The sequence below is a fragment of the Echiichthys vipera genome (assembly GCF_963691815.1).
Source record: "Echiichthys vipera genome assembly, chromosome: 3".
NCBI classification, from domain to species: Eukaryota; Metazoa; Chordata; class Actinopteri; order Perciformes; family Trachinidae; genus Echiichthys; species Echiichthys vipera.
This window is the reverse complement of record NC_139828.1, coordinates 21,130,286-21,156,579: the sequence shown is the minus strand read 5'-3', so window position 1 is coordinate 21,156,579 and position 26,294 is coordinate 21,130,286. Positions and strand designations below refer to the sequence as shown.

Below are 26,294 nucleotides of genomic sequence, written 5' to 3'. Positions count from 1 at the left end.
TGAATCACCACCAGGATTATGCACACTTAGTAAGATCAGAATCTGATCTTTGGTCAACTGGTCTGTTTTCATAGGTTTATTGACTGATTTTGCAGATTAGATGTGTTCAAATTGCAGTCCAACAGTCCAAAACCCAAACATTTTCACTTCATTTGAAGCAAAAAATCCTCACATTTGAGAAGCTGGAATTTAAAGAATGTTTACCATTTTATTTGATAAATTACACAAATAATCGATTATTGCAATTGTTTAGAACTGGAAAGATTAGTGGAGTAATCAATTGGCCACAAGAAAATGATTTCAGCCTCTCAAATATAGATATTTGGTGATGTTCATGCTCATATTAGTAAACTAAATATTTAGTGGATTTTGGACCGGTAGACAGAGCAAGACACTTATATTGGCATAATAGTCTCGTTTTTATGACCTTTTTATAGACTAAAAGTAAGCAAAAAAAAAATCTGCAAATTCATAAATAATAGAAAATAATCGTTAGTTTGAGACCTACAATTGTTCTTCATCAACTTTCAGACAAGGGTTTTGATCTCCCTCCATATATGACGACATGAAATCCTCACATTGCTAAAAGTTCACATTTAGGTCACGTGATGACTCCTGAGCCAGCTCCATTCACTGAATGAAGACCATGAGTTGCATTGAAAGCTCTGAATCATTTTTAACCTTTTGAGCTACACCATATGTTGTCCACAAAGATCAAGTGTTTCACTACTGATCCCCCTGGACTTCATGTGTTTTTCCTGACCGTCTATTGAGGTCATGCAGACAGGTGAATTTAGCTGTTGAAAGAGACATAATAACATAGAGAACAAGTATGCAGAAATACGCTTTTTGTTGTGCTCTTTTTTTTTTTTTTTTTCAAATTGTGGTCGACAAATAGAAGGAGAAACTCAATTGAATGTTGTCAGTTCAGATGAACTGGAAGCTAATATTGGAACTTGACTGATCATATAAACACCACAGGCTTTATATTCATGGAAGAAACTTCAAAATGTCTACAGTGAAGTCTTGCTCTAAATTACCAGCCACAGCAGTGAGTCATCCCATGCAGCAGAGGAGTGCAGAAGGCTGTCTGGTGGCGATGAAGGGGAAATTAGGCCTGACACAAAACGATCTCTCCTCCACACTTCGCCAAATCAGGTTTAAAATTAATACTGAGAGACAGACGAGTCGCTCTGCAGTGCAGTAGACTTCTCTGTAAGCCTCCAGCTGCTCCAAAACTTCAGTTTGTCCTTGTCCTACCTCTCTCCATGCTGACCTGAGAAGGAGAAATCCGACTGCAATGCTGGTATCTCAAATACAGTAGTACTGACTGAAGATGTTTTTATAGGGATGTTTCCAAGGGACCAGAGAAATGTCTTCAAATGTTTTTTCCAACGAATTGTCCAAACCCCAAAGATGTTAAAAAATACAATGGAAAATACTTGGAATTGGATGAACTATAATCACTTTGGGGATCCTTTAATTTTTCATTTAATGCTATTATCAGAACAAATTACAATTTGTCAAATCTTTCATGACCAAAAATCTAATGGCATTCCTATCGGCCTTAGCTGTGCTTTGGGTTTAGTGCTAATTATCAAATATTACCACGCTAACAAACCATGGAAAAAATCGTAATAGATAGATAGATAGATATTTAGATAGATAGATAGATAGATGCTCTCGCCGGCGCCAGAAGTGTCGCATTGTAGCCTCTTATCATCAGCATGAGTTCTTAGAGCGTGCTGAGGGTTTGTAGATGAAACGCATTACATTACAGTCACAAAGCCAGTTTGTAATTAAGTCATAAACAACCAAGTCTCTTGCTGTTCATTTGTCTGATGATTTTGACGGCGCCCTTTACTGACAAAAGTTCCCAAGTCGTGTTGTCTCTCTGGTTAGTAGGGGTGTCACCATTCGATTTGACTATAGTTTTTAAGGTCATCATTTGAATTTTCGATTAAAAAAATAAATGAAGAACTGACAGCTATGCCACAATAATGAGGTGCACATGAACGCACCATGAATTTTCAGGGGGCACCTGAATGCACCCATCGGGGCCAACACACTTGACAGTTCGTTGTTTATTTACATAACTCAGACTGCGGCAGTGGCCATGGTGTCTGGAAAAGTACAGCTTTAGGGAACACTTTTTTGTTGATCTTTCAATGCCACAGCCACCATGTCACTTCACTTTTTGTCTCATCTCTTCATCTTATCCTTCACCCGTTTGATTCCAGGCTTATTTATGTTAACCTTTCCGTTTCTGCATGACGGCTGTTTTTGTTTTAGCTCTCTGAGTCTCACCATCCACCCGCACGCTTCACTCTATTTTTTCACCTCTACATGTCCTTTTCCTTTTTTGTCATTTTCTATCTCCCGCCTGCTTTGCTCCCTGAGCTTGTGGCAAATGTCTTTGTTTGGAGGTTAGTGAAGCCTTTTTATTGAACACTCAGCTGTGTCATTACATTTAACCCAGGTCCATTTTTGCTTTGCTCTTTGACATTAAGAAGGAAGCTGTACTCTGGTGCTTTCACTGACTATGTTGTGGTGGAGGGACATGGTTTTTGATTCCTGTCCGACCTCTCATCTCTTCTCTCCCCAAGAGGGGAGTTATGGAGGCAGGTGGAGGTGGTGAGGAGGCAGGAGTTTGTGTTGACCTACCCTCTCTCTCTTCCTTAAGCGGGACATCTGTTAGATCACTCTCTGGCAAGAGAAAAAGGAAAACAAAACTTTAAATGCTTAGTATGGGTGGAGAGGATGCACCATTTATTTTCTTCACGAATTAAATGGGATGTGGATAGTGTCTGTATAAGACCCCATCTGCTTTTCTTAATTCCTATTTGTCATGGCAGCCATCTGTGTGTTGTCAGGCATTGTGAGGGTGGCAGAGAGCAGGAGAAGAGCTTAGTGCGTCTCCATCGATAAGGCTGATTGCCTTGTTTCTCTGAAAGATCTACTCTCCGTCTGTTGATGATATTCTCCTGCCCAAAAGGTTTTTTTTCTTACTTTATCTTTGTTACTGTGCTGCTTCTGTCTCTCTCCATGCTTTCTCTCTGCTTGTGTGACACTTTGACCTGGGTGTTGGGGAAACAGGATTACAAGGAAACGGCAACAATAACTTTTTCATCTATTCTTGCCTTAAATGTTAAAAAGTGTCCAGATATCTGTTTCTAAACCAAAGAAACATAGGGTAGTGTCTATTTTTTATTTTTAGCCATGCTAGTGGCATGCACTTTGGTCCAGACCGAAATATCTTAACCACTACTTGATGGATTGCTATGAAACTTTGCTATGAATTTTACATGATCTATTTTTACAAACATTGCCCCCCTTGGGATGAATCGGAAAAGTTTGCTGATCCCTTTACTTTTTAATTAGTAGCTCAACACCCCATTTAGCCACTAACATGGCTGTTTATTAATTCCATCCTGAGGAAAATCCTGCTAGGTTTGAACTGGTTGATGTTTTAAATAATAATGATATACCAGACTAAATAAAGATTTTTTATTTTACCCTCTCCTTGTTCTGCCTAAAGTGTCGAAGACCGTTCGTTTCTGTGACCATTTTTTCATCTTCAAAAGCAGCGTAAGTTTCCCCTGGATTTACTGCATGATAAACTTAAAGTGAGCAGATCTTGGGCCTCTGCTTTTTTCTAAAATTGGAACAATCCTTGCCTTTCTGGCAATGGACATGCACCTTCATTAAAAAGTATAAGCCAATTTAAAAAAAGGATAGGTAATAAAGAAGAAATAATTTGGATCAACTTTTTCAGATGTGGAGCACTGTGTAGTTTATGGCATTGATGGCCAGACTGATTTTCTACGAATCCTGTTCACTTGTAACAGCTATCTTGTCTTTTCTTAAGACACCATGGCTATATCCCATTAGCTGACTGTGGTTTATTCATTTTGAGCTAAACAGATTCTGTTTTTCTACTCTTTATTGTAAACATGTTGTAGTTAACAGTAATAGCAAATCTTTCCGACATTCTACACACTACTCTCACTGTGCTAACACAAAACATTGAAACTTATTTAAATGTATCCATCTCTGCCGTGATTACACTTACAATGTTCATTTTTACTCACACAGGACCCTGAAATCGCAAGAAAAGGCTCCACATTATTGGTTTAAAACATCGACTGAGATTCCATTATTGTTACAATACTGTTGCAGTAATTTCATTTTCTGATCTGCGGAAAATAAATCAACCACCAATTCATAAAGAGCATCCCTAATGGCTGTCTTTTATAGCAGACACTGTGGCACTGGGCGAGGCACTGACGCTACTCAAAATGATACCTTAAATTTATATTATAATGTGTATCTGTTTATCTTTCTCACATTCTCTTATTTGTGTCGGCAGTAGGTTGAAGTTTGCTGCTGGGACTAAACCATATGGGCATGGGGGGGATACACAAAGCCAACATGTGTGTGGGAATTTAATTTCTGAATAAAAAATGATCTTGAGCCTGAGGAATCAAGGTCACAGTGTGTCCCACTTCTTCTGTGGGCTTTGTTTGCCTCAGAGCTGATTTCAGCTGAATGTTTAGTTGGAAGCAGATGGAGAATGCTGGATGTCAGCTACTTCTATACATCCCACTGTGGCTGCTATCCACATGGGGTACCAGAGCACACCTCTCTCTGTGTCTTTGTGTTTCTAGATCGTGCTGTGGCAAAACAGTGAGGATTAAAACAAAACGGCTAATTAGCTTAGATCTACAGTACGTTTCAATATGGTGCACCGTGTTGTCAAAAGTAGAAAACAAGTAGCTTCTGTCGTCCCTCACCATCACGGTGTGTCTGTTTTGATCTGTTCCCATGTATCCCTCTGCCCCCCCTCTCTGCTCCCCTGAAAACCATCTGGTGGTATCTTTTTCCATGCAAAATTGTCCAAACAGCGTCTATTGGCAGTGGGCTGGTGACCTTTAGAAATCTCACTTCAGTGATTGGATGTGTTTAAGTTCCCCTTTGGTTTCTTGACATCATGACTCTTTCAGGTCCAAGTTTACTTTTATCACACTTTTAACTAAATACATTGTCTGAATCTCATAACCAACAGTTTCTTCTGCAAAATATTTTTTTTGTGCACAGAAATGTATCCTACAATAATCATTATCAGACTTGATGTAGTACATCATTCAAACCTTGTCATGAGAAAAACACATACTTCAAGAACTAATTTAGTTTGCTTTGAATCATTTTTTTGGAAAACTCATCACAGGATATGATCATATTGTCACTCAATAAATGTTAATGGAGCGGAATATTTTTAATTTGTCTTTTTGTGTCTTTCTGTTGTGCTGAACTAACCTGCTCTGCCAAACAGAACGCTATCTGCAGGGATACTCCAGTTCCACCGCTGAGCTAATTAACAAGGTGTGATAGGTGTGTGTCTGTGTCTGTGTGTGCGTGTGCATGTGCGTGTGCATGTGCGTGTGCGTGTGCGTGTGTGTGTGTGCGCATGTAGTACTAGTGTGTGTTGCTCCTGCCTAATGCCAGGTCACCAGGGGTGTGCCAATACTGTGCACACACAGTCAGCAGAATAACATAACAGAAACCTTGTATGAGGACAGCCCTGGGGAAGCACTTGCATTATGAATTCGCTTGGAAAGGGTGTGCAGTGTAGTCCCTCCTGACTATCAGCCAATAACAAAGTGGCTCAGTCATGAAAACTCTCAACTTGACAATAAAAGCTTTTTGCCTTTGTAGTTCTAAATCAGACATTTGATAGCTTAGAAAGTGGGCTTCAACATAATGTCCTACAAAATGGTATCAAAAAATGGATTAAAAAAGCCTAACAAGGACCCTTAATGGTTGTGAAATCCTTTTTGATATGGCTTCTGATTACTTAAAATGTTGTAGTGTAATGTTCAAATCAAAAAGTAACGCATGCATATCTGCAACACATATGAATAGATTTATAATCTGCTACTTTTATTGTGTTGCTGATCAAATATAGGACCAATAACTAATAGCCAGTCAATGAAAGCTGCAACATTTTCTATCTAAAACCCTTTGTTTCAAGTAGCTTTTTCATGGACAGCAATCTTCTTGTGCACAGGAAAATATGGAAAATATGAGGAGCTACAGTAGGTAGCCTGAACCCTGAATTGCTTTACATCAAAGGGAAAAAGGAAGACCTCATAGACTGCCATACAGTAGCAAAGATTTTCTGTACTACAGGTACCGCATTTCAGGCAGCACCAATGGAATAAATGGTATACACTATTGGTTTTATAAGTGGACGTGGCCTTGTGTGAAAGTGTAATGAACATCATGTGGATGGATGAAAAGTTATATGTGTATAATAATAATAACATTAGTTGACGTTAGCTTAGCCGATGTCAGCAAGAGTTTGTTGCTGAGACAGAAACAGGTCTCAAACAAAGTACATCTTCTCCTGATCTGTCCGTCTGAATGATGCCATTTTGGTGATAGAATGTTCAGGCGAGATGTGTCTTGTGAAAAAGAGGTTGAATATTTACTTGAGTGTCTATGGGACTAAGGGAAAGGTCATAATCTGTGTTCATGTTAATGTCTCCCATTGAAATCGATACACTCAGGGCCTTCACATGTGACCCACATACAGCAAATGACTTTTGAGTTGCACCTTCTCCCTTCTTAACTGTTTCTGACAATACTTATACAGTATAACATTTTGGAAATACACTTTTTACCTTTCAGGCCAACAGTTTCCCCTTGTTTCCAGTCCCTTGTTTGTGCTAAGCTAAATTGAATTGGCTACTGACGGTTGCATCATGTACTGTACGGATATAAAAGTTGTATATTCTCATCTAACTCTTGGCAAGAAATCGAAAGCATATTTTCCACAATGTAAGACTCTTCTTTTAATCTTTTCCTCTATATGTCCTGTACATGTGGAAGCATGTGACAGTAGGTGGCTCAGCCAATCAGAGCAGAGCCCTGCAGCCTCCAGTTTCTCAAGCTGTGATCAGCTCCTCTGTGTTTACCTCCGCCTCTTCTGCCTTGTTCACTCCATCAATTTATCTCTTCTCTCCTGTTTTACCTCCCCCATCTCCCCTGTCACTCGTCCTTCCTGCTTCCTTCCTCAGCTTTCTCTGTCCTCTGAGTTTATCCTTTGAAGTCATTTGTTAAGCTCTCCTCTGTCCTCCCTCAGGAGCTCCCTTCCTGCACTGAAGGTGTCTCTGGAGTTTGTTTTTTTCAGAAAGTCAGGACTCTCTGGACGCTTGTTCATGTGTAATGTGCTGATACTTTAATGGTGTAGTTTATTGTCAGAAGATCAGGGAACCCAAAAAGCATCTCTTCAGGTTATTCTCCAAAGCACTTAGACTGTGATGTGAGGAAAATGGAGGTCACGCAGATGTAAAAAAAAAAAAAAGATACTTGTTACCTTCCTGTCTAATGCGTCTTTGTCTCCACCTCCTTTTACAGATCGCTGTGAATCTCTGAGTGAAGATGGCCTTCTTTAAAAACAACTTCTGGGTAAGTGTCTGGATAAAACCTGGGAATTATTTATTAGAATTAGTTAAAGTAATGATGGAGATTATGCAGAAGGACACATGCCTCGGCTACATTGATCAGGCTTTTACATTATTTATTCACCTGTTATCACTGAATCACAGCTGTGAGTCACTGAGCTTTTCATTAATATTCGCAGCCAAGCATCGGGCTCCCTGCTGCTCACCAGGTATGCACAGGAAGCACTAGCTGTCTCCCTCCTCCGCTCACTTGCAAATAATAGACACAGATTTTGTTTTCAGCCGTCTGCTAATTTTCTGAGCAATGCCATTCAGATAATTCTTGTAGCCAGAGATAATGTTTCTTTCTGCCGTATTAATCATGGAAAAGGCCATTTTCTGAAGCAGTTTCAAGGGATTTTAACTTGCTAAGCTATTCCTTATTTCAGGGAAATTCCTAAAGCTCAAGTCTTTACAGTATTCTTTGATAGAGCTCATTTTTTTCTAATACTTTATGTGCAACATTGATTTTTCATTAGAGTCAATATGATGCCTGAATTTTATTTCCAGTACCATAAAAATACTTTTTCAGTACTGTAGTTTGGGTAATATGAAGGTGTTTTGGCAAGCAAACGCTATCTGGTGAGGCTGCAAGATGTTTTTGGAAGTTGTGGAAAAAGCAGTTCACCTTTCTAAAGACTTTTTTCATTCAAAAAAATATACCAAACTGCTCAATGTGCTTAACAAAGAACTTAACCAAACCTAAAGTTAGTGATTTATATCAGTATTTATATCATATTTTTTGTTGTTCCATCAAATAATCCAAAAGTTATTTTCACTAATGGGTGGAGTCAAAATTATATTACAAATGTTTGCATGCATATTTGCTTATGAGAATACAAAACGTTTATATTTATGTCTCTATATGACGAGGTAAATGCAGTTAGTATAAATTACCCCGAAATTCCCATTTTTGTCCCAGTAATAACCAAATATTCCCCTTAATTCCCATGGAAAGTTTCCAGCTCTAAATATTCTTTAACCCTGGTGCCAACACAAAGCTGAAAAAAACAAGCCTCTCTAAGTTAGGATTTATCATATTGTGTTTGAATGCATTCAATTTTACACGTGTACCTCATACTGGTAACTTAGTACAGCAGCACTGGTTAATTATGACATTGTTTAGATTCATCCGTGCAGCAATTAAAAGCCTCATTAGCAACTTTCCACAGATGTGTAAAGTGGAGGAAGGAAATCCCCTTAACGCCACCCTCATCCCCCGGTGACTGTCAGCTGTGACAGGGTCTCTTTCTCTCCCTAATTTTTTTCTCCATCCTCTCCACTCTGCCCCTGCACACCTGGTACATCTATTTTAGGTGTGCCCTACTTCTTCTACCTTGCCTCATCACACTTAAAAAAGTCCTCAGTGATATATTAACAGTTGAACTATAAAATGCTCAAGTTTAATTCAAACATTGGAATGAGATCCAGGTAAGACAATGAGCATATTTAACCACGAGCGTTTGAGAACATTTAAGATTCTTATACAAGATTTTATTTTTGCTCTTATTGATCCTGTCTGCAGGTTTGTACCTGGGCAAAGATTATGAGGAGGAGTGGTTGCCTATAGATCATTCTCAATGTCCGTCTGTCAATGTCAGCATCCAGCATCTTTTATATTATAGCATTATTATAATTGAGTGCTAACATAAATAAGTGCCAAAGAATTAAACAAGACAATGGTACTCAAAGATCTTGGTTTCTGGAAATATAATTTAGGTTTGCTTGATTATTATTGGTTATTGGTTATTTTGGTCAATACTGGGATCATGATAATGCAACTTGTTACTCATTGACTTTGGAAACATCAACAGCATTTTTTTCCATAATCGTTGGAAGCCGAAAAATATATAATAAAAAAAAAAAAGATTTGCCCAGCCCTAGTATGAATGTTTGTTTCTTAATGGATTAATAATACTGTGAGCTTAGTTTGTAGCTGTTGGTGTATTTGTGCAGTCGTGCAAACATCCTCTATGATCCACGGATATTGCCGTCTTTCTGCTGTGGGCAGAGTAGCAGACAAGTAGGTCTGCAGGCAGAGAGGCAAGGGGAAAAACAAGAAAATGAGAACAAACGGGCAGGGAGGGAAGCGAGCAGATATGGAGTCATGCAGCAGAATTTCAGCCAGGCTGGAAGACGAGGTCGGAGAACTGCTGTGATTCTGTATCACTGAGAAGATTACATTTTAGGGTTTGGCACAGAGCCTACCCCTGAAAACATTTTCTTGATCATTTAAGTTAATGTGTGTTGTTTGTGTCCCTGCATGTGTTTACATATTCATAACTGTGTTTCCCACTGAGCCCGATTTCAGACACAAATAGCTCTGTAATACAAATCAACCCTTTAACTAATCAGACAAACACAGCCACTTGAGAACGAGTTGCACATGCAGAGCCTTGTCTTGTTTGGCTCAGCAACATTCATAACCACTCACAAAGCCTCTTCGTAGCACGCTGTCCTTTCCCATTAGCTACATAAGAGCTGCGGTCATGGCCCACAGGGGGGGGGCATCGGCTATAATTAAGTGCATCCTTAATAATTTAAGGCACCGTTAAGTTTTAGGAATATAATTTATTAAAGGATTGGTGCTGCTTACAGTAGTTGCTCTTGGAATTTAAATTTCATGCAACCTATCTGAATTTCCTCATGTGAGATGATTGAAAAGGTCTGTTGTTTTTTTCAGATATGATAAAGGTAAATTTCTTTTAGAAGACCTGTGATACTTATTGCTGTTATCTCTGTTCCTTAAAACTGGTTCTCGTCAAGAATAGACAACCAACCAATAAATTGGGCAAATGCCCAAGACTCTCATTGGCTCCAAAGGCCTCAAGGTCACTGTGGGGTAATTTAATTGCCTGGGACTTTGGGAATATGCACAATATTAGTATTATCGAATCTGACGTTATCTTGCAGTGCTTTCATACCTCTGAATTAGATTTGTTCAGATATGCAGATAAGTCTGGTGCTTTCTTTGAGTGGAGAAACAGATGACCAATCTTAGAGTGCAGTAGGTGTGGTTCCAGACAGAGACATAGCTTCCTACGTAGTTAACCAGCTACCGAGCTACATCCATGAACAGAATAATGCTGACAGAAATGGTGTGAATGGGGTTACAAAACCTGTTGTAAGTCGTCGACTTACAGAAATGAAAAAGCCATTAGCAGGACAAATACATCAGTTGCTACAAATTAGTTTGTTGGAGCCAAACAGAAAAAACAAAACCAGAGCCCACCCTATTAGAATTTGGCTAACATGAGCTCAGTGTCTTAAACAGAAACAAAATGTTCAGTCTCGTTATCTGGCTAATCTGCCATTTACACTGGTCCTGTTCTATCATTAAAGGCATCATACATTATAAACGGACTGTGATTTCTCTCCTTCATGGTGAATAGACTATAACAAATCCTTGTTGGGAGTCTTCATGATATCCAAGGGGATTTTAATAAACTATTTAAAAAAAATAACAGTAAAGATCAGCCAGCTGTTCCCTCTGAAGCTGAACAGTATACAGCATTGTTTTCTATCTTCACTTCTTTGAAACCGCTCCTTTTTTGCCCGCAGATTCAAGAGTGTGTGTGTGTGTACAGAAACACACACAAACAACGCCCAGTGGGTTTTTATTATTGCCTGCTTCTCTGTTTAATGATGTCAGCATTATTGCCCTCCCATCACTTTGAGTCATGGGCTTTTTCTCTTGGGGTGAAGAGCAGTAAACACACAGTGTGAAACTTTTTCTTCTTCCCATGTGTCCCTTCCTGTCTTGCCTCTGCCTCTTCTTTAATTGTATCCCTTTTCAACTTCTCCTCTGTTCTTGACATCCACCCTTTTTTCGTTCTTTCTCAGTTGTAACTTGCAGCTCCATTCAAGTCAAGTCAAAGACAGTGGGAGTAAAATGAGTGAAATAGGATACTTTTAACGCAAAATTATTGTGGACTTTAAGGAATTTTACCATGTGATTAATTACTTTTCAAATATTTATTTAACTGGATCAGCTGGATCTCGTGGTTGTTTGATCTACAAAATAAACAATTTCAACAAATTTAAATTTTCAGGAAATAAGCTATATCATGATGAATATCAATGTCATTCAAATTATTACCACATAACATTACTTATACTTAGACAAAATAAGTGCATCTTTTCAGGGACTATCCATATTCCTCCCCTTTTTAAACACGGCAGAATTTTAGACCAGCAGAGGTGAATTTCTCAGACCGACCCACACAACATGTTAGTCTAGAGCCATGAATGATGACAGGCTGCTGCTACCTGCTCCTGATGTTATTGACACCTCTCTGCTGCCTCTGGGACTGTTGAGACTGCTCGACCTGCCCTGTCAGCAGAAAAAGTGTCTGTGAGTCAGCAAAACTCACCACAACTCTGACAGGCCGGTCAGTCGAATGGCTGGATGGCTTGGTGATGTATAACATCTGATGCAGGAGTTGATTGTTTTCAGATTTACTCTTGATAGTTTCCTGATATATTGCAGCTACGTTGTTGTGTATTGAGCTTGATCATGAACATGTAATCTGTATTTGGATCCATTTGTAGCTTGTCAAAATTGCTGTAACAGAAAGTAAATGTAATTTAACTGCGATAATGTTGGCCCTATAAAAACCTGTTCACCCAGGTGAAACCATCAGAAGAAAAAAAATATGTACATTTTTATACTTTAAAGGAGATTCCGAATGACAGTCAAAAATTCAAGTCCCATATAACAAATTAAATGTTTAAAACCAGCAAAGTAGTTATTTGATATTTGAATATTTATTGCACATCTGAAACATTTCTGTTAGTCCGAAGTTTCGGACCACCAACTAGGCAAAGTGCACTGGAATGCCTGTCAAAGTGGAACCTCCTGTCCATAATTCGGGGTAGGTTGATCTCCCTCGAATTTGCTTGTAGGAGGTTCCGCTTGCAAGAAAGGAGAGAATTGCTCTGAGCAACATTATATTTAGAATAGTTTCACCAGTTAACCTTGTTGTCAGACAGCACTTTCCTCCAGTTTCCACAGAAGTTTCAACATTCTCTCTTTCAGCAGTTCAGTGTTCCTATGCAAAAGTTTATTCCATAAACCATAGAACCTAACCCAAACAGCTGGTCTGCCCGGTGTAATACAGTGAAATAACTGGACTATCCCTTTTTTAAAAGAGCAAACCTAAAATGTAGCTGAATGCAAAACCCGTTCCCAAAATGTTCTTATCTTATGCATAAATTCAAATGTCTGACCTGCAGCTGGAGCTTAACTTCTACAACAGTCATCTTAAACAAATTAGATACAGTAGGATCAGAAGTCCATAATACATATATGTGCGTGCGTGCGTGTGTCGTGCATAGATCTCTGGTTGGTGTGCAGGTACAAAATGAAGACGAAGAAAAAAGTAAATGTGACACAAGTTGTACATGTATAAAAGAAACACAGCTGTGCTCATTCACCTGTGTGTAGCCTGTAGAAGCATAATTCCAGCTTTGTCTTTTATATCTTTTGTTCTGCTCTGTACCTTAGTTTCATATGACTGAGGGGCCGTATCACAGAGGAGGAAGGTCCTCAGACACTTGATCCAGTCTCAGACAGACTGTAAAGACTCATTTGACAAATAGTCAGGACTAAAAGCACTGTATTATGAAGCCTGAGCCAAGCCAAGCAACCCTTCACTGTCATGGTCACACACATTTTGAAATTGGAAGTAATGGGATTATAATAATTGATGCAGTCTTGTGTACATAACCTTAATGTTGCAGATGATAAAGGTAGGTCTAATTTTAATAACTAGGCTGAATATACTGCCAGGTAGCTTCTGAATTTTTCCAAGGGATCAAAAAAGTCTTCACTTTATCAAGAGTATTTCATCACATTATATTTGCTTATTATATTTTTTATTAAAGGTAGCGAATAAAGTTGTGGAGTACAAAGCATCATTGCCTTTAAAATGTAGTCGAGTATAATGTAGCATAATGTGGAAATACTCAAAATACTTTAAAACTGTTCTTAAGTACTGTACTTGAGTAAATGTGTTCATTACTTTCCACCGCTGGGAATGGGCGAGGGTTTAAATAAACTACTTGTTGCAACGCTGAGATGATGTCACAGTGTTGTCTGCTTCTTCAGTATACTGCGTGTTAAAGCACTTCCTAAAGATGAATGACATGATATTCTGATACAATAAAAAACAATGGTTAAATTGACGAATGTCACCAACTCCTGTGCTGCAAACGGTTTACTGGTCGTGCAGGTTTTCTTGTTTATCCAGCATTTATTCCCTCTGGATATTGGAGAAGAGACGTGCAACCTGTTTCTTAATTTGGTTTGAATTCGTGTTTGTTGGTCTGCACCTCGCGTTGTATGTGTTCTCAGAGTCAGAAGGTACATACTGTCTTATCCATCGGGGTAAAGACTTCTATTTCAGTCTGTTCTGTTTGTCTTTTTTCATTTTTACACAGCTTTTTATGCCCAACATTTATTAAAAATATTTAGCGAGAAGTGTGATGTTTCGGAAAACATCAATCATATTTTTCAAGTTTGAAAATCCGTAGCAAACCAACCGCTGGCTTTCTGAGGTATGTGTTCATCCAGTCAGTTGTAGGAGGGGTTCATGCTCATGCCTGAGTGAAAGAGACAGCTGTCAATCATCTAGTGTTCAGTTTATTTGAAAGCAAATGCCCATTGTGTTTATAGCACAATGAGAAAAGAAAAAGTGTGGGTTGGTACCCTGGGTTATAGATTGTCAGGTTTGGCAGAGCCCGTTTTGCTCATCAAGGACCTGTTGTTTTTTTGGATAAAATGTTTGCAACAGCGGAGTACATTTACAGCAGTTCATGAGGAAACTTCTGACTTTACTTGTCGCCTTCTAGTCCCTCACTCCTTCTATCCTTTTGTGGTCGACTGCGCAAGTCAGACATTTAAGGCAAACATGTAGATGAAGACCTTTATTTATTGAAGTAAAGCAGCTGCGACACAGGCCCTGCAGCAAAGAGTTTAGTTCAGCCCAGGTTTTCTCACCGTCTGTAATTAGTTTCGTACAAGCCTGAGGGGAAGTCTGAACATGCGTATAATTAGAATAATTAGAATCAAGTGGGAGCAGTTAAACTCTGGAGAGGCATAAAACACACACGTACGTACGCACGCACACACGTAAATATTACAATGGTTGATTTGGAAAATTGGCTCTGATAGATTAAGAAGCTTTTTTGATCAACTATGTAAAACGTGTGTGCCAAAGATACTAATACAGTACATACTTAGTGAAGAATTGTAGACCTTGTTCTGAACTTCTGAGACCTTTGAGCAGCAAATGGATGTCTTGATATAGTACATTTAAATAAAAATCCCACTTAAATTCCAATTAATTGCCCATGAAAGTGTTTCTGCTTTGTATGTGGCTATTTAATCATGCTATCAGCATTAGTTTGCTGCTAAGCTGAGGTCTAATAAACATAAGAGATGCAAAATAAACTAACTTAATTAAGACACTGTATGCATTTCTTCACACACTTTTTTTTCTTCATTGTTTTCTAGCAAAAAGAGAATTGCATCTGAGACACAGGTGACAGTTGGCTTGTATTATTTTCAAATGGCAATATTTTGTCTCCAAAAACGCTTTTCATTGCCAAATAATAAGATAACGGTTATACTTCTCTATCTATTCTTTTTTAAATGTTTCATTATTGTGCATGATTTTGAGTCCACACTTGCTGTTCTTTCGTTTTACATTCTGCAGTGGCGGCTCGGGGATTGACCTAAGGTCAGCGGCTGTCCGATAACGGCAGCAACTAGTTTGCCCCTGCGGTGGGAGGTTGGACTCGGGGCAGTCCGAGGTAGACCCTCGGTGCAGGAGTTAACGCAGGCTGCTGGCTGATGGCTGCTGCAGAGTGTGTGTAGCTAAGTTGGTAAACATGATGCTAATATTGTCTCACCAAAAACTAAGCTGGCTGTGGGCGAGTTGCATACAGTGAGCTGGCATCATTGTAAATATAATTGTAATTAATTTGACAGCATTTTCAACATAATGCCGATCAATTATGTTCAGTCTCACTGTTTTGTCTGGCACTCTATTGCGGCTGTGCAAGCTACAGGAGTTACTGCAGTTCACTAACGACCACGGGTGTGGCAAATAATAAGAGTTTTCTGAAAATTACAAAATTTTAAAATGTACTACTGCATAGATCAAACTATAGCAACATTATTTCAAACATCTAGCAACCAAATTTCTAAATCTAGATATTTTTTCATTATGATGATGAAAAATTAGTCGGTTAGAATAGTATATAATAAATATATAGGCCTGTGTGTCCACAACACATATAGGCCTGCAGTGACCGAACAAAGAAAGAAGTGACCCTTGGCTGAACCTAGTTGTTGACCCATGTTAATATGTTTTTTCCTAAAGACCTTCGCCAGGCCTTGGATTTGCATTTTTAACTATTGTCGATTGGGCATGCTTTGACATCAAATATACTGCAAATGTTATGTGTTTGAGTTTGTTTAGCTGTGAGATTTGAGGGTGAACTCAAGATCAGCACACTTGTTTGTAAAGCTCATAAAGTTTAATGGCCCTGACACCCATAATAATAAACAGTTTGAGGAAGGGAGGGAAAACTAGGGATCCTAACCTCTTAACTGAACAGTGTTGGCGTTTGATTTACTGAGATAAAATGATAATTTCCCTGCTGCTTACCATCCCCCTTAACAAATTTCTGCAGATCCCCCACAGCTCTCAGTGGTTTTCAGAAGTCTTCATGAGAAAGTTGTCCTTGTACAGATTTTACACCTCCCCGTACACCCCCCCTCCTCTTTTCTCCTCTCCCATCATTCCCCTCATTGTCATGGTAATGGGCTCCGCCGTGCGTGACCAAAACGGTCAACTTAATTGATGAAAAAGAGATCACCAAGAGGGGGTTTGCATATATCAGACATGAAGGATTTTCATTCACAGAAGGCTTAAGGAATACATTACCACACTTGAAGACACTTAGGAAGACTGTCAGCAGGTTTGCGGCTGTCATGTAATATGCTATCAGATTGTTTGGCATGACTGATCCACAAGTACCAACTCACAGCTGCTCAGTCGATAACCTGCTCACGTAAACATGCACACATGTAGCTCCTTATCAGAGAAGAAGGATTTGTCCGTGTGGTCACACTCATTTCATTTCTGTTGCACCTGCCAGTCTGAGGCATGTGTTCCCATACACTGAGCCATATTATAAAAGCTGATTGGACTGCTCTGTCTTTGACCTGGAGCATATTCCTTTTATGCCTTATTTTTATACAGCTCGATAATTTCATGAAATTGCATACACTCTTGTTTTTTGCGCACATAACTAAAACTGGAGTCAATAGTGCATTTCTTGGGGGCTATATTCAGCTGCAGACTGATAAACATTGGGTGCTCTAGTGAGTATTTACAGCAGCAGGACAATGTCTGTGGGATTGACTCGGAAAACAAACTACACACACTCTTAAAGATCAAAATCAGTGAAAGTTGCAATTATTTTAGGGAAAAGTGAATGATGTGAGTCCTATGTCACCATCAGTAATGGCCATGATCACACAGTGCCGGCACTGAATATTATACTTCTTAGCCCACTAAACATACCACTTCCCAGTACTTAATTCATCAGCCCTCACCTGAAGAGATAAACAACAAAACTGGACATGTTTGCCGTAGAATGAAAGGAGTTGTGGATATTTTTTCGTCTCAACGATAGCTTTCCCTGGGTTATACTAGAAGAGAAGTGGTTTGTACAACAATGTCAGCACGGCCACACTGGAGGATGGGTGAAAAGCTGGCCGCTGAGAGGAAAGACTGGATATTGCTTAAATATGGTAGCTCTGAATGTCTTCCAGTCTCTCCTGGAAACATTCATAGTGTTGCACTCGCAAAAAGTGACAGAAATAGTTGTGTAACTAATGAAAAAAGACACGATGTGAAGTGGGTGTGAAGTGGGGGGTTTCAGAATGAAGCTATTTGACCATCTGATAAACACTTCTGATGAAGTATCCTGGCAGCTTAAGGGGCGTAAAAACTTGAATCTTGGCATAAAATATGTCTGCAATTAGAAACTATTTTAAGTGAAGTTATGATGATGACGGAGTTTTTGTGAGCAGTTTTCCTTCCAAGGTCATTATTAACTATTTGAGCGCTTGCAAAAGTAAATATAATATGCTAAACAGCTAAAATGCTGGTGTAATAAAGTTATGGCATATCACTTAGAGCAAAGAGTGCTCATATTTGCTTTTTCAAATATTTAACAAGACTTCATACTGACTCTTTTCATTATCAAATACTGTTTGCAAAACCATTTGAACACTAGTAATAATCGTGGATCTGTGGATGAGCTCTATTTGCACACAGCTGACAGACTAGCCTGCTAGCAGTGGTGGACAGGTGCTGTGTCTAGCTGTGGAGAGGCAGGTGTGGTGGTTTGAAGGCCTAGACTGGCAGCTCACCTTTCCTTGGAGAGGGTAGAGTTTCAACAAAAGGCATCTGCCAACTGCCCCTGCCAATGAACCGCACTATACTGCTGCAGAACGCTTATTGTTTAGAAATAGCTCACGTCAAAGTATTCAACTATTGTGTAATAACACAAACCCCTATCCTTTTGTAAAGGAGGGGAGAAAACAGGATTCAACATGGATAAGATAAAAACAACTTCAGTGAAATTGAGCTTAACAAGAAGTCTATAAATCAAACTTAAAACAGTGGTAGACTGTGCTGATCCAGGGTGATATTACTCTCCTCAATGAGGCTGCAACATAAATTGTCTTTTTTTCACATTTTAAAAAATGTCACACCACAATGACAGAACTTGCATCTCATTGTATTGTTAACATAGTAGTATAAATAAGCGTAAAGAGAGCAATTTATGTAACTTCTGAATTGAACACTCAAAATGACAAAACTTCAACAGGTCTTCGCAGAAATACTAATAATCTAAATAACCCTCAGGGTAATATAGCACATTTCATTAAAAATGTTTTGTGCATCGGGTGAACTGAACTTTTGAGTACAGCCGAACCAGAAGATCCACATTACCCTCACCTGGTTAAGATACAGGAAGGCATTTGTGTGCACATTCTGTCTGATGTGGCATTTTCAAATAGCTTCTTTTGTCTTGACAAACAATCCCAAGCTGAAAGATATTCAGTTGTTTATCACACAAGAAAAAGACGAGAAGCAAATTCACACAACTGAGAAGTTGGATCCAGTGATTGTTTGGCTGTATTGCCTGGAAAATGACTTAATCGATTATCCAATAATATATTTTGTGTTAATCAATTAAACTGCTGAGGTTTTAAACGCTGAGTTTGAAACAGTCTCTTCCTTACTCACTTCCTGGGAGTCTACAGTCCTGTCTTTCTTTCTTTCTTTCTTTCTTTCTTTCTTTCTTTCTTTCTTTCTTTCTTTCTTTCTTTCTTTCTTTCTTTCTTTCTTTCTTTCTTTCTTTCTTTCTTTCTTTCTTTCTTTCTTTCTTTCTTTCTTTCTTTCTTTCTTTCTTTCTTTCTTTCTTTCTTTCTTTCATGTCTGTTTTTGGATGACCCTTTCCTGGCATTCCAGCCATTCCCCTGGTACCTGGGAACTGGTCTGTTCTCCTCCGACAGGGTATTTTTAGGTCCCAAGAAGCAGCTGTCTGTGTCTCCGTCTGCACTGGACGTCTGTTGATTGAAAAATGTGGTGATGCTCAAAAAACAACACGGTCCACTTGTAATAGTGCTGCCTCGGTCAGGCTCTTTTTCAGACTATGACAGATAAGTTAACACAGGTGTTAGGTTTGTGTGATTACGACAGTGATGGTTGTGAGGCGCACGCACACGCACACACACACACAAGAACTGTCCTTACTACAAGTGTGACTCAGAAGTTGGAAGTTCCCAATTTCTAATTACAAGTGAACGCTGCATAACCCTGATGATCTGGGCCGGCAGACCAACCGCTGTCAGCAGTGTTACTAACATGGCGGCTTATTTACATCCAGCCCGGGAATATCGCGGCAGACCCGATATTGGAATACTCAGCAAAAAGGCAACAAGTGCTTTCATTAGTGGGTCATATGATCAATCGCCATTGTTTTAACTCACTATTTCATAGATAACAACTTAAAAGACAATCAAATATCTGATTTTTTTTCTTACAAAGTACAACTTTAAAGTCAAATCAAATGTCATATTGCTGTAATGAACCACCGGCTGATATCACTCTCTTTAAACATTCTAATGTTGGTTTGATGTTCCTCGTTTGTGTGCTAACAGATGCTGTGTGTGTTTTTATTTCTACCTTGGCAGGGGGAGAAAAATGCCGGCTTTGACGTGCTCTACCACAACATGAAGCATGGCCAGCTGGCAACCAAGGAGCTAGCCGAGTTTGTCCGTGAGAGGTAAGGTTTGCGTGTCTTCATGAATATCTGTGTGGGAGGTGGACTCTGTATACTTGGCAGAAAACATGAGTGACCGTTGAGTGAAATGCTCAGAGATGATAAATGGACTGTTTTGGATTTAAACTCTTGCTGTATCTAACAAGGTGTTTCAAAGTCCTGTCAGAGAAGGCTTTAACAAGTCTTTCTTTGTTAAAACTGCTTCAGTCGTCCCTCTCCGCTCTGACCCCTGACCCCTGTCCTCACTACTGTGCTACTTTTGCAGCTCTCACACTCTCACACACAAGCCTGAAAGGGGAGATTAGCCTTTTGATCCAGGTTATATTTTATCCATGTTTGCAACTGCTGGGATTAAATAAATTTAATTATATTTATCAGTTTCCAAATTGAAATGAGACTTTTCTTTTCCAACATTGAAAGTGAGTGTGAGTGTATATTAAGCTACAGTAAACAGTATGATCTTTTTCCTTGCAATACCTATAATTAACTAGTTTTTTCATGGATCATAAATTGATGATGATGAGAATGTTTTCCCTGGGAGCTGTTAGCTTTAGCCTCAGTCTTTTAGCGGGTCTTGAGGTGTATATTTCAGACCCGTTTACAAGATTTTCTTTTAGAATGAGTCACCTGGAAACATTAGTCATGTTTTTTTAACCAGCTAACACCTGCTTAGTTAGCTAAATAAAATCTTACATAATAAAATATAAAATATCTGCCAGAAACAGGTGTTATTTCTGCTGGAAAAACTAATGTTAGCTGGCTAGAGACAAGAAGCCTGCTTTTGTTTATCTTTGTCTGAAATCAAGGGCCCATATTTTCAATTGAGCACATTACTAAGAATTTCCACTTGTAAACCTGCAACCATTATTATAAAATGCTTTGCAAGAACTGAGAGCTTAGCAGGCTTAATAGTAGTACCTAAGGTCAATTACCTAATTAAAATTGTCCTCTCAAAGTCTAGTTTGTCATACTAAACAATCTGTTCTCTAATTAGTGATTGTCAGTGAGTAAATTGAGGATAGTAATGAGGTTCCCACAGGAGTTTGGGCTCTCACAGCTGGAAGTTAACACACACAAAGTGCTCTGTCAGACAGTGATATAATCCTGACATTGATTCAGAGGTCCTGTGCACATTCCTCACAGGGGGAAATTCACTTATCTGCTCGGACAGCAGCGGACAACAAATCAGCAGGCAGGAAATTAAATAGGGCCACTGTGGATAAAATAGCGTGTGATCCCGCAGGATGGAGGAAAGGCAATTGTTTTGATACATTTCTTTCTCATCTTCCACTTGACTTAAAGGTCATTTTGATATAAGACGGCATATAAAAGACTCAAGTACCGCAGCTACTCCAGCCACATTCTCCAGATTTCTCAGTTACTGCGTATTATATTTACTGCAGTCATGTTGGTAGGTAGTCAGTTTATTGGATACGTTTCTACTTCTTGCTAGCGCCCCTTAGCAACATTGATAGTGGGGACACAATAAACATTTTATGATAGTAAACTTAATATTTTTGAGTTTCGGGCTGTTAATCTGACAAAACAAGACATTTGAAGATGTCACCGTGGGCAGTTTTTGGAACTTTTTCACTGAAAACAGCTGCAAACTACACTACAAGAGCGGACCTAAATGGTAAAGTTGCAGGCCCCATAGCTGAACTGAACTGTAAAGTGTGCAGGTGTGGTTCCTTTTGTACGGTATATGGGCTATAGAAAGAAATTGAAGACCTCACTCTCAGCTTAATTGATTGAACTAAAAAAACAAAACGTATTGAACATGAAGGAAATATAAAAAACTAAATGTGAAACATGAAAAAATAATACATATATAATAATGAAACATTTGTTAGGTCTTCTTGTGATCTAATTTGAGTTCCAACACAGTATCGCTGCTCGAGACCGAGAGTCTGTTTTTTCATGACTTGTTGTTCTTGTTCACCCTCAGGATATTTGGATCAATGCTCCTTCCTTCTTATTGTTCAGGGTCTACAGATGGATGTTAAAGTTTTATGTCCAGCCTAGAAAAATGAGTCCATAAATCATTTAAATGTGGCTTATTGCAACATTTACCCGACACTGCTGGAAATTAATCTTTATCTCGCCGACTCTAATGGTGGATGCCCTGAGTTTGGGCCAAAGTAAGCTCTAGATAGAGAACATAACATATGAGGCAATTAGAAGAGGGAATAGCCGTGTGGGGAAGTTCTATTGGAGATTATTACATTCAGCAGTCTAAAGTATAAGTCTAAGTTATTTAGAAGAATTTACATTTTAAAGAATGCACACAACATCAATCTTCCTGTCGTGTTACTGGCAACTTGGCTTTAGTAGATAAACAAAAAGGAAGATGTGCATCTTCTGACATACACACCACACACACACACACACACACACACACACACACACACACACACACATTTATACATACATTATATATGCATTAACAAGTTTAACATTTGTGCATTCATCCATAATTGTCAGTTTTCTCTTTGACGGTACTAAATTAGAGATATTGTATTGGTTATTCTGATAATGTTAATGTGTGTTTTGCAGTGCTGCTATTGAGGAGACTTACTCCAAATCAATGAGCAAACTGGCCAAGATGGCCAGCAACGGAAGTCCACAGGGGTAAGTACCGTCATGTAACCACAGGACAGAACAACAACTGCATCTCCTCATTCACTACGGTTGAATTTATGCTGTTGGAAGTGTTTGTCACTGTAATTATGTGACGGTCGTATGACCATTCAATGCACTTAAACATTAAAGGTTCTCTGTGTAACTTTCAGAAAACCCTTGTTTTAAACGACACCGGTGGCAGTTAGTGAACTGCATTGAGTTGTCGGCAGGATGTTAGTAAAATGCTGGAAAATCTGTCCTGAAACCTTTACATAGAAGTCAGTCCACAGGCTGTTATAGGCAACCGCGAAAGTCGTGAAGGTCTCAACTTTTAAGTACGTAACAATTAATACATGGAAAATATTACACACAGGACCTTTAATCTCTTTCCTACTATGAATGATGAGCTTCCTGCACATTGATTTTTTTATTTGGGTGCTTCTCATTAGTGTACAGGGCTCACACACGCACACACACAAATACAACATGATGTTTTTTCTTACTTTAAATTGTATTGTTGCCTATTTAATGTTAAAGAGAACCACTTGGGGTTTGAGTTTTCAGGAGCTTTAGATTTATTAAAGGACATCTTAACAGCGGCAGGAAATCACCTTTCTTCAGTGGTGTAAGAATGTGCTCCAAGGGTGGTCGGTTTTAAGGTCGATGTGAAGTGTCCTCACCAACCCCCCGCAACCTCACCGTAGATCGATTGAGATTTCAAGCTCTTAATCTCTCCATGTCAAAATGTTTTAATATTAATTTAATTTAATGTTTGTGTTTGTGCCACTTTCTTACTGACCATGTATAGTTTCACAAGAATGTGAAGGCAAAATGGACAACTGTAAGAATATTTTGGGTTGACCGAAGCTGTGTTTAACAAAGTCTTGTCCACAGTGTGACACTTCTCTTGACACTTTGACACAAATCTTAAATGAAGATGAAGTATGAACCGAGCAGTTTGTGTGTGCCCTTAATGCTTATCTATGTATGTTCTAGGACGTTTGCTCCCATGTGGGATGTGTTCAGGGTATCTTCAGATAAACTGGCCCTCTGCCACCTCGAGCTGATGAAGAAGATGAACGATCTCATCCGGGACATCAACAAGTACGGAGACGAGCAGGTCAAAATTCACCGTAAGGTACAATGGAAGATTGATGCTCCACTATCCTGACAGAAAACTTTCAGATTTTTCTGCCTCCGTGTGTTTTTCTGTGAATATAAACTTGTATATTATCTCAGTACTTGCCCACCGTCAAGCCTCTTTCATCCTGATTTGATTTAGCCCACAGAAAATCCCATTACTGTCTTTTCATGGTAATTGCTGCATTTTCCCTTAAAGTACAATAATGATCTGTACAGGATGTCCATGTGTTGTCTTTTGGTGTGTGCGTGTGTGTGTGTGCATGTGTGTGCGTGCGTGTGTGCGTGTGCGCGTGCGTGTTTGTGTGTGTGTGTCACCCAGACAAAGGAGGAGATGGTGGGGACAGTGGAGGCGGTGCAGGCGCTGCAGGTTCAGAGCGGCCACCTTCAGAAGTCAAAGGAGGGTTACCACGCCAAGTGTTTAGAGCTGGACCGACTCAGGAAGGAGGGAGCTCAACAGAAAGAACTGGAGAAAGTTAGCCACCACCACTCTTTTTTTAGTTTGTGTGTTTAAATCAGGATAATGCTGCAGAGTCTAACCGAAGGTCAGCTGGATCCTCTGTAGTATTATAGTCTTTTGAAGTATCTTTAGTCTTTGTGACGTTTATAAAACAAAAGCACAAATCTTTTTGCATCAGTTTACCTTCAGTCAGATATTCCTGAAGAAATAGTATCTATGACAACTTTTGGCAGCTTTATTTTGTAGTTTGAGATTACTTTAAGCAGACATGTCTGATTTCAGAAGAGCTAAGAGTCAGTGTTTTGCATGATTTTAATATAAATCCATTATTTACAATTGTTCATAATTGAATATTAATCATTTGGCAAAGCAATCCAAACTCGAGGTCTGCTTACTACTCTCTGCTTTCAACCATATCACACAGTCTATGATCATCTTTTAAAAAAAATCAGTGTTATCCCCTTGGAAGTTAAATGACTGTGATTTGGTTTTTTTGCAATTGTTCATACCCCTCTCCTTATGACCATGCGTTTCATTCCTGAGGAAAAAATAGATAAAGTTTAAAAGCAAATACTTTGACCGTGTTCCTTTTAAATCTCACAAACTTGTAAAAAAAAATGATGAATCACATCAATATCCCCGATGTCCTGCATACATATTCCTTAGTTTGCTCTGGGATGTTGTGTCATTATTGTCTGTCTTGTGACCCTAAAATCCACATGCTCGTTTTTTGTTTTCCAGTAATGGGACAAGAGTTTCTGTTTTTATTGAGGTTAAATAGGATGGATTTATTCTGTCTTGACAATTATGGAGAACAGCCTTTTCTAACTGCTCTGCTCTTGGACGTCCGCTTGAAGGTAGAGACTGAATACTGAATGGAGTAGTTGTAATCATGGGACAGAAATTGTTCCCATCCACTCACTGAGCTATTGATTTGTATTTCAGGTTTATGAATGAGAGTCTGTAGCAAAAGGCCATCATTTTCCTTTTTCTTTTCTTTTTCACTAGGCGGAGCTGAAGTCTAAGAAAGCGGCTGAATCATTTGCGTTGTGTATCGAGAAGTACAACCGCGTGGGAGGAGAGTTTGAGCAGAAGATGAGCGAGTCCTCACAGGTCAGCTCTGACTCCAGCTGGGCCGAGGGCCACTTTTTTCTCTGTCTCTCCCACCCTCCGATGTGGTGTTTTTATGTATTTTTTCTTCTTTTGGGCTTTATCTCCCTTTATCTCCATGACTCACCATCTCTGTAACCTCCCACCACACTAGACCTCTATCTTATCCTTGCATTTATTATCCTATCATACCTTACCCAAACATGGAAACCTCAACCCCCGACTCCTAAACACCCACCAGATAACACGCGCATGCACATCCTGCCCCCACGCTCATTACCTTTTAATTACTGCCTCCACACTTCCATGGTTACTGCTGCTGTTTCCATAGAAATCTGCAACAAACACAAATGAGTATCTCTGTGTTTTAGATTTGAAATGATGACTGAAATCCTTGCATCCAATTATCTCTTGGCAATAGCTTTGAGGGGGAAGATTCGGTCATTAGTATGTAGGAGAAAAATGAGTCAAAAGATGGAAGAGGAAATGGAGAATAACAAAATCAATAAGAGATCAGTAAATCAGAAACTATGACGCTTTTTGTGAAACATAAAACTAGAGAACATAACAAGATAAGTTCTCTAAGGGCACTTTTCATGCCTGTGGTTTGGTTCATTTGGTCTGGATCAAGGTAAAAGAGTATATTTATCTTCGCTGGTGTTCACAAAGGGCTCATGATTAACAAACTGGGCAAAAACAGGCATGTTTTAACATAATGTCATGTTGGTCAGCTACCTTTTACTCACTTTTTATGTAGGGAACTACTTTAAAACAATGAATAGGACATGCAAGCACAACACATGTTTTACAATGGTTACTAAATAATCTTGTATAAAATATAGGCTATACATCACTCATACAGATTGGGAGACAGCTTTTCTTTGTAGTTCATGATCATGGATTTAACAGTAATTTAACATTTAAATTTGCTCTAAAATCACATATTTAATATCACACTGTCCTCTGGTTGGTTCGTTTGCCTTCACATCACGAACACACTTCTGCTTTTCAGGCAGTTTTGTCCCGTCACAGCAGATTTGCAGCTTTAACACTATTTTAAAATAACTGAACCCCTAAATACTGGT

General features: G+C 39.0%; 1 protein-coding gene across 1 annotated transcript in view; it reads left to right on the top strand.

Moving 5' to 3' along the window:
* The window catches only part of fcho1 (FCH and mu domain containing endocytic adaptor 1), a 55,473-nt gene that overhangs the window by 5,758 nt on the left and 23,421 nt on the right, over window positions 1-26,294 (top strand). The window contains exons 2-7 of the mRNA XM_083940468.1: window positions 7,420-7,470; window positions 19,789-19,880; window positions 22,434-22,508; window positions 23,496-23,637; window positions 23,962-24,114; window positions 25,108-25,212. Coding sequence (XP_083796594.1) covers window positions 7,444-7,470; window positions 19,789-19,880; window positions 22,434-22,508; window positions 23,496-23,637; window positions 23,962-24,114; window positions 25,108-25,212 — 594 coding nt within the window. The 5' untranslated portion in view covers window positions 7,420-7,443. The remainder of the gene's footprint in view (window positions 1-7,419; window positions 7,471-19,788; window positions 19,881-22,433; window positions 22,509-23,495; window positions 23,638-23,961; window positions 24,115-25,107; window positions 25,213-26,294) is intronic.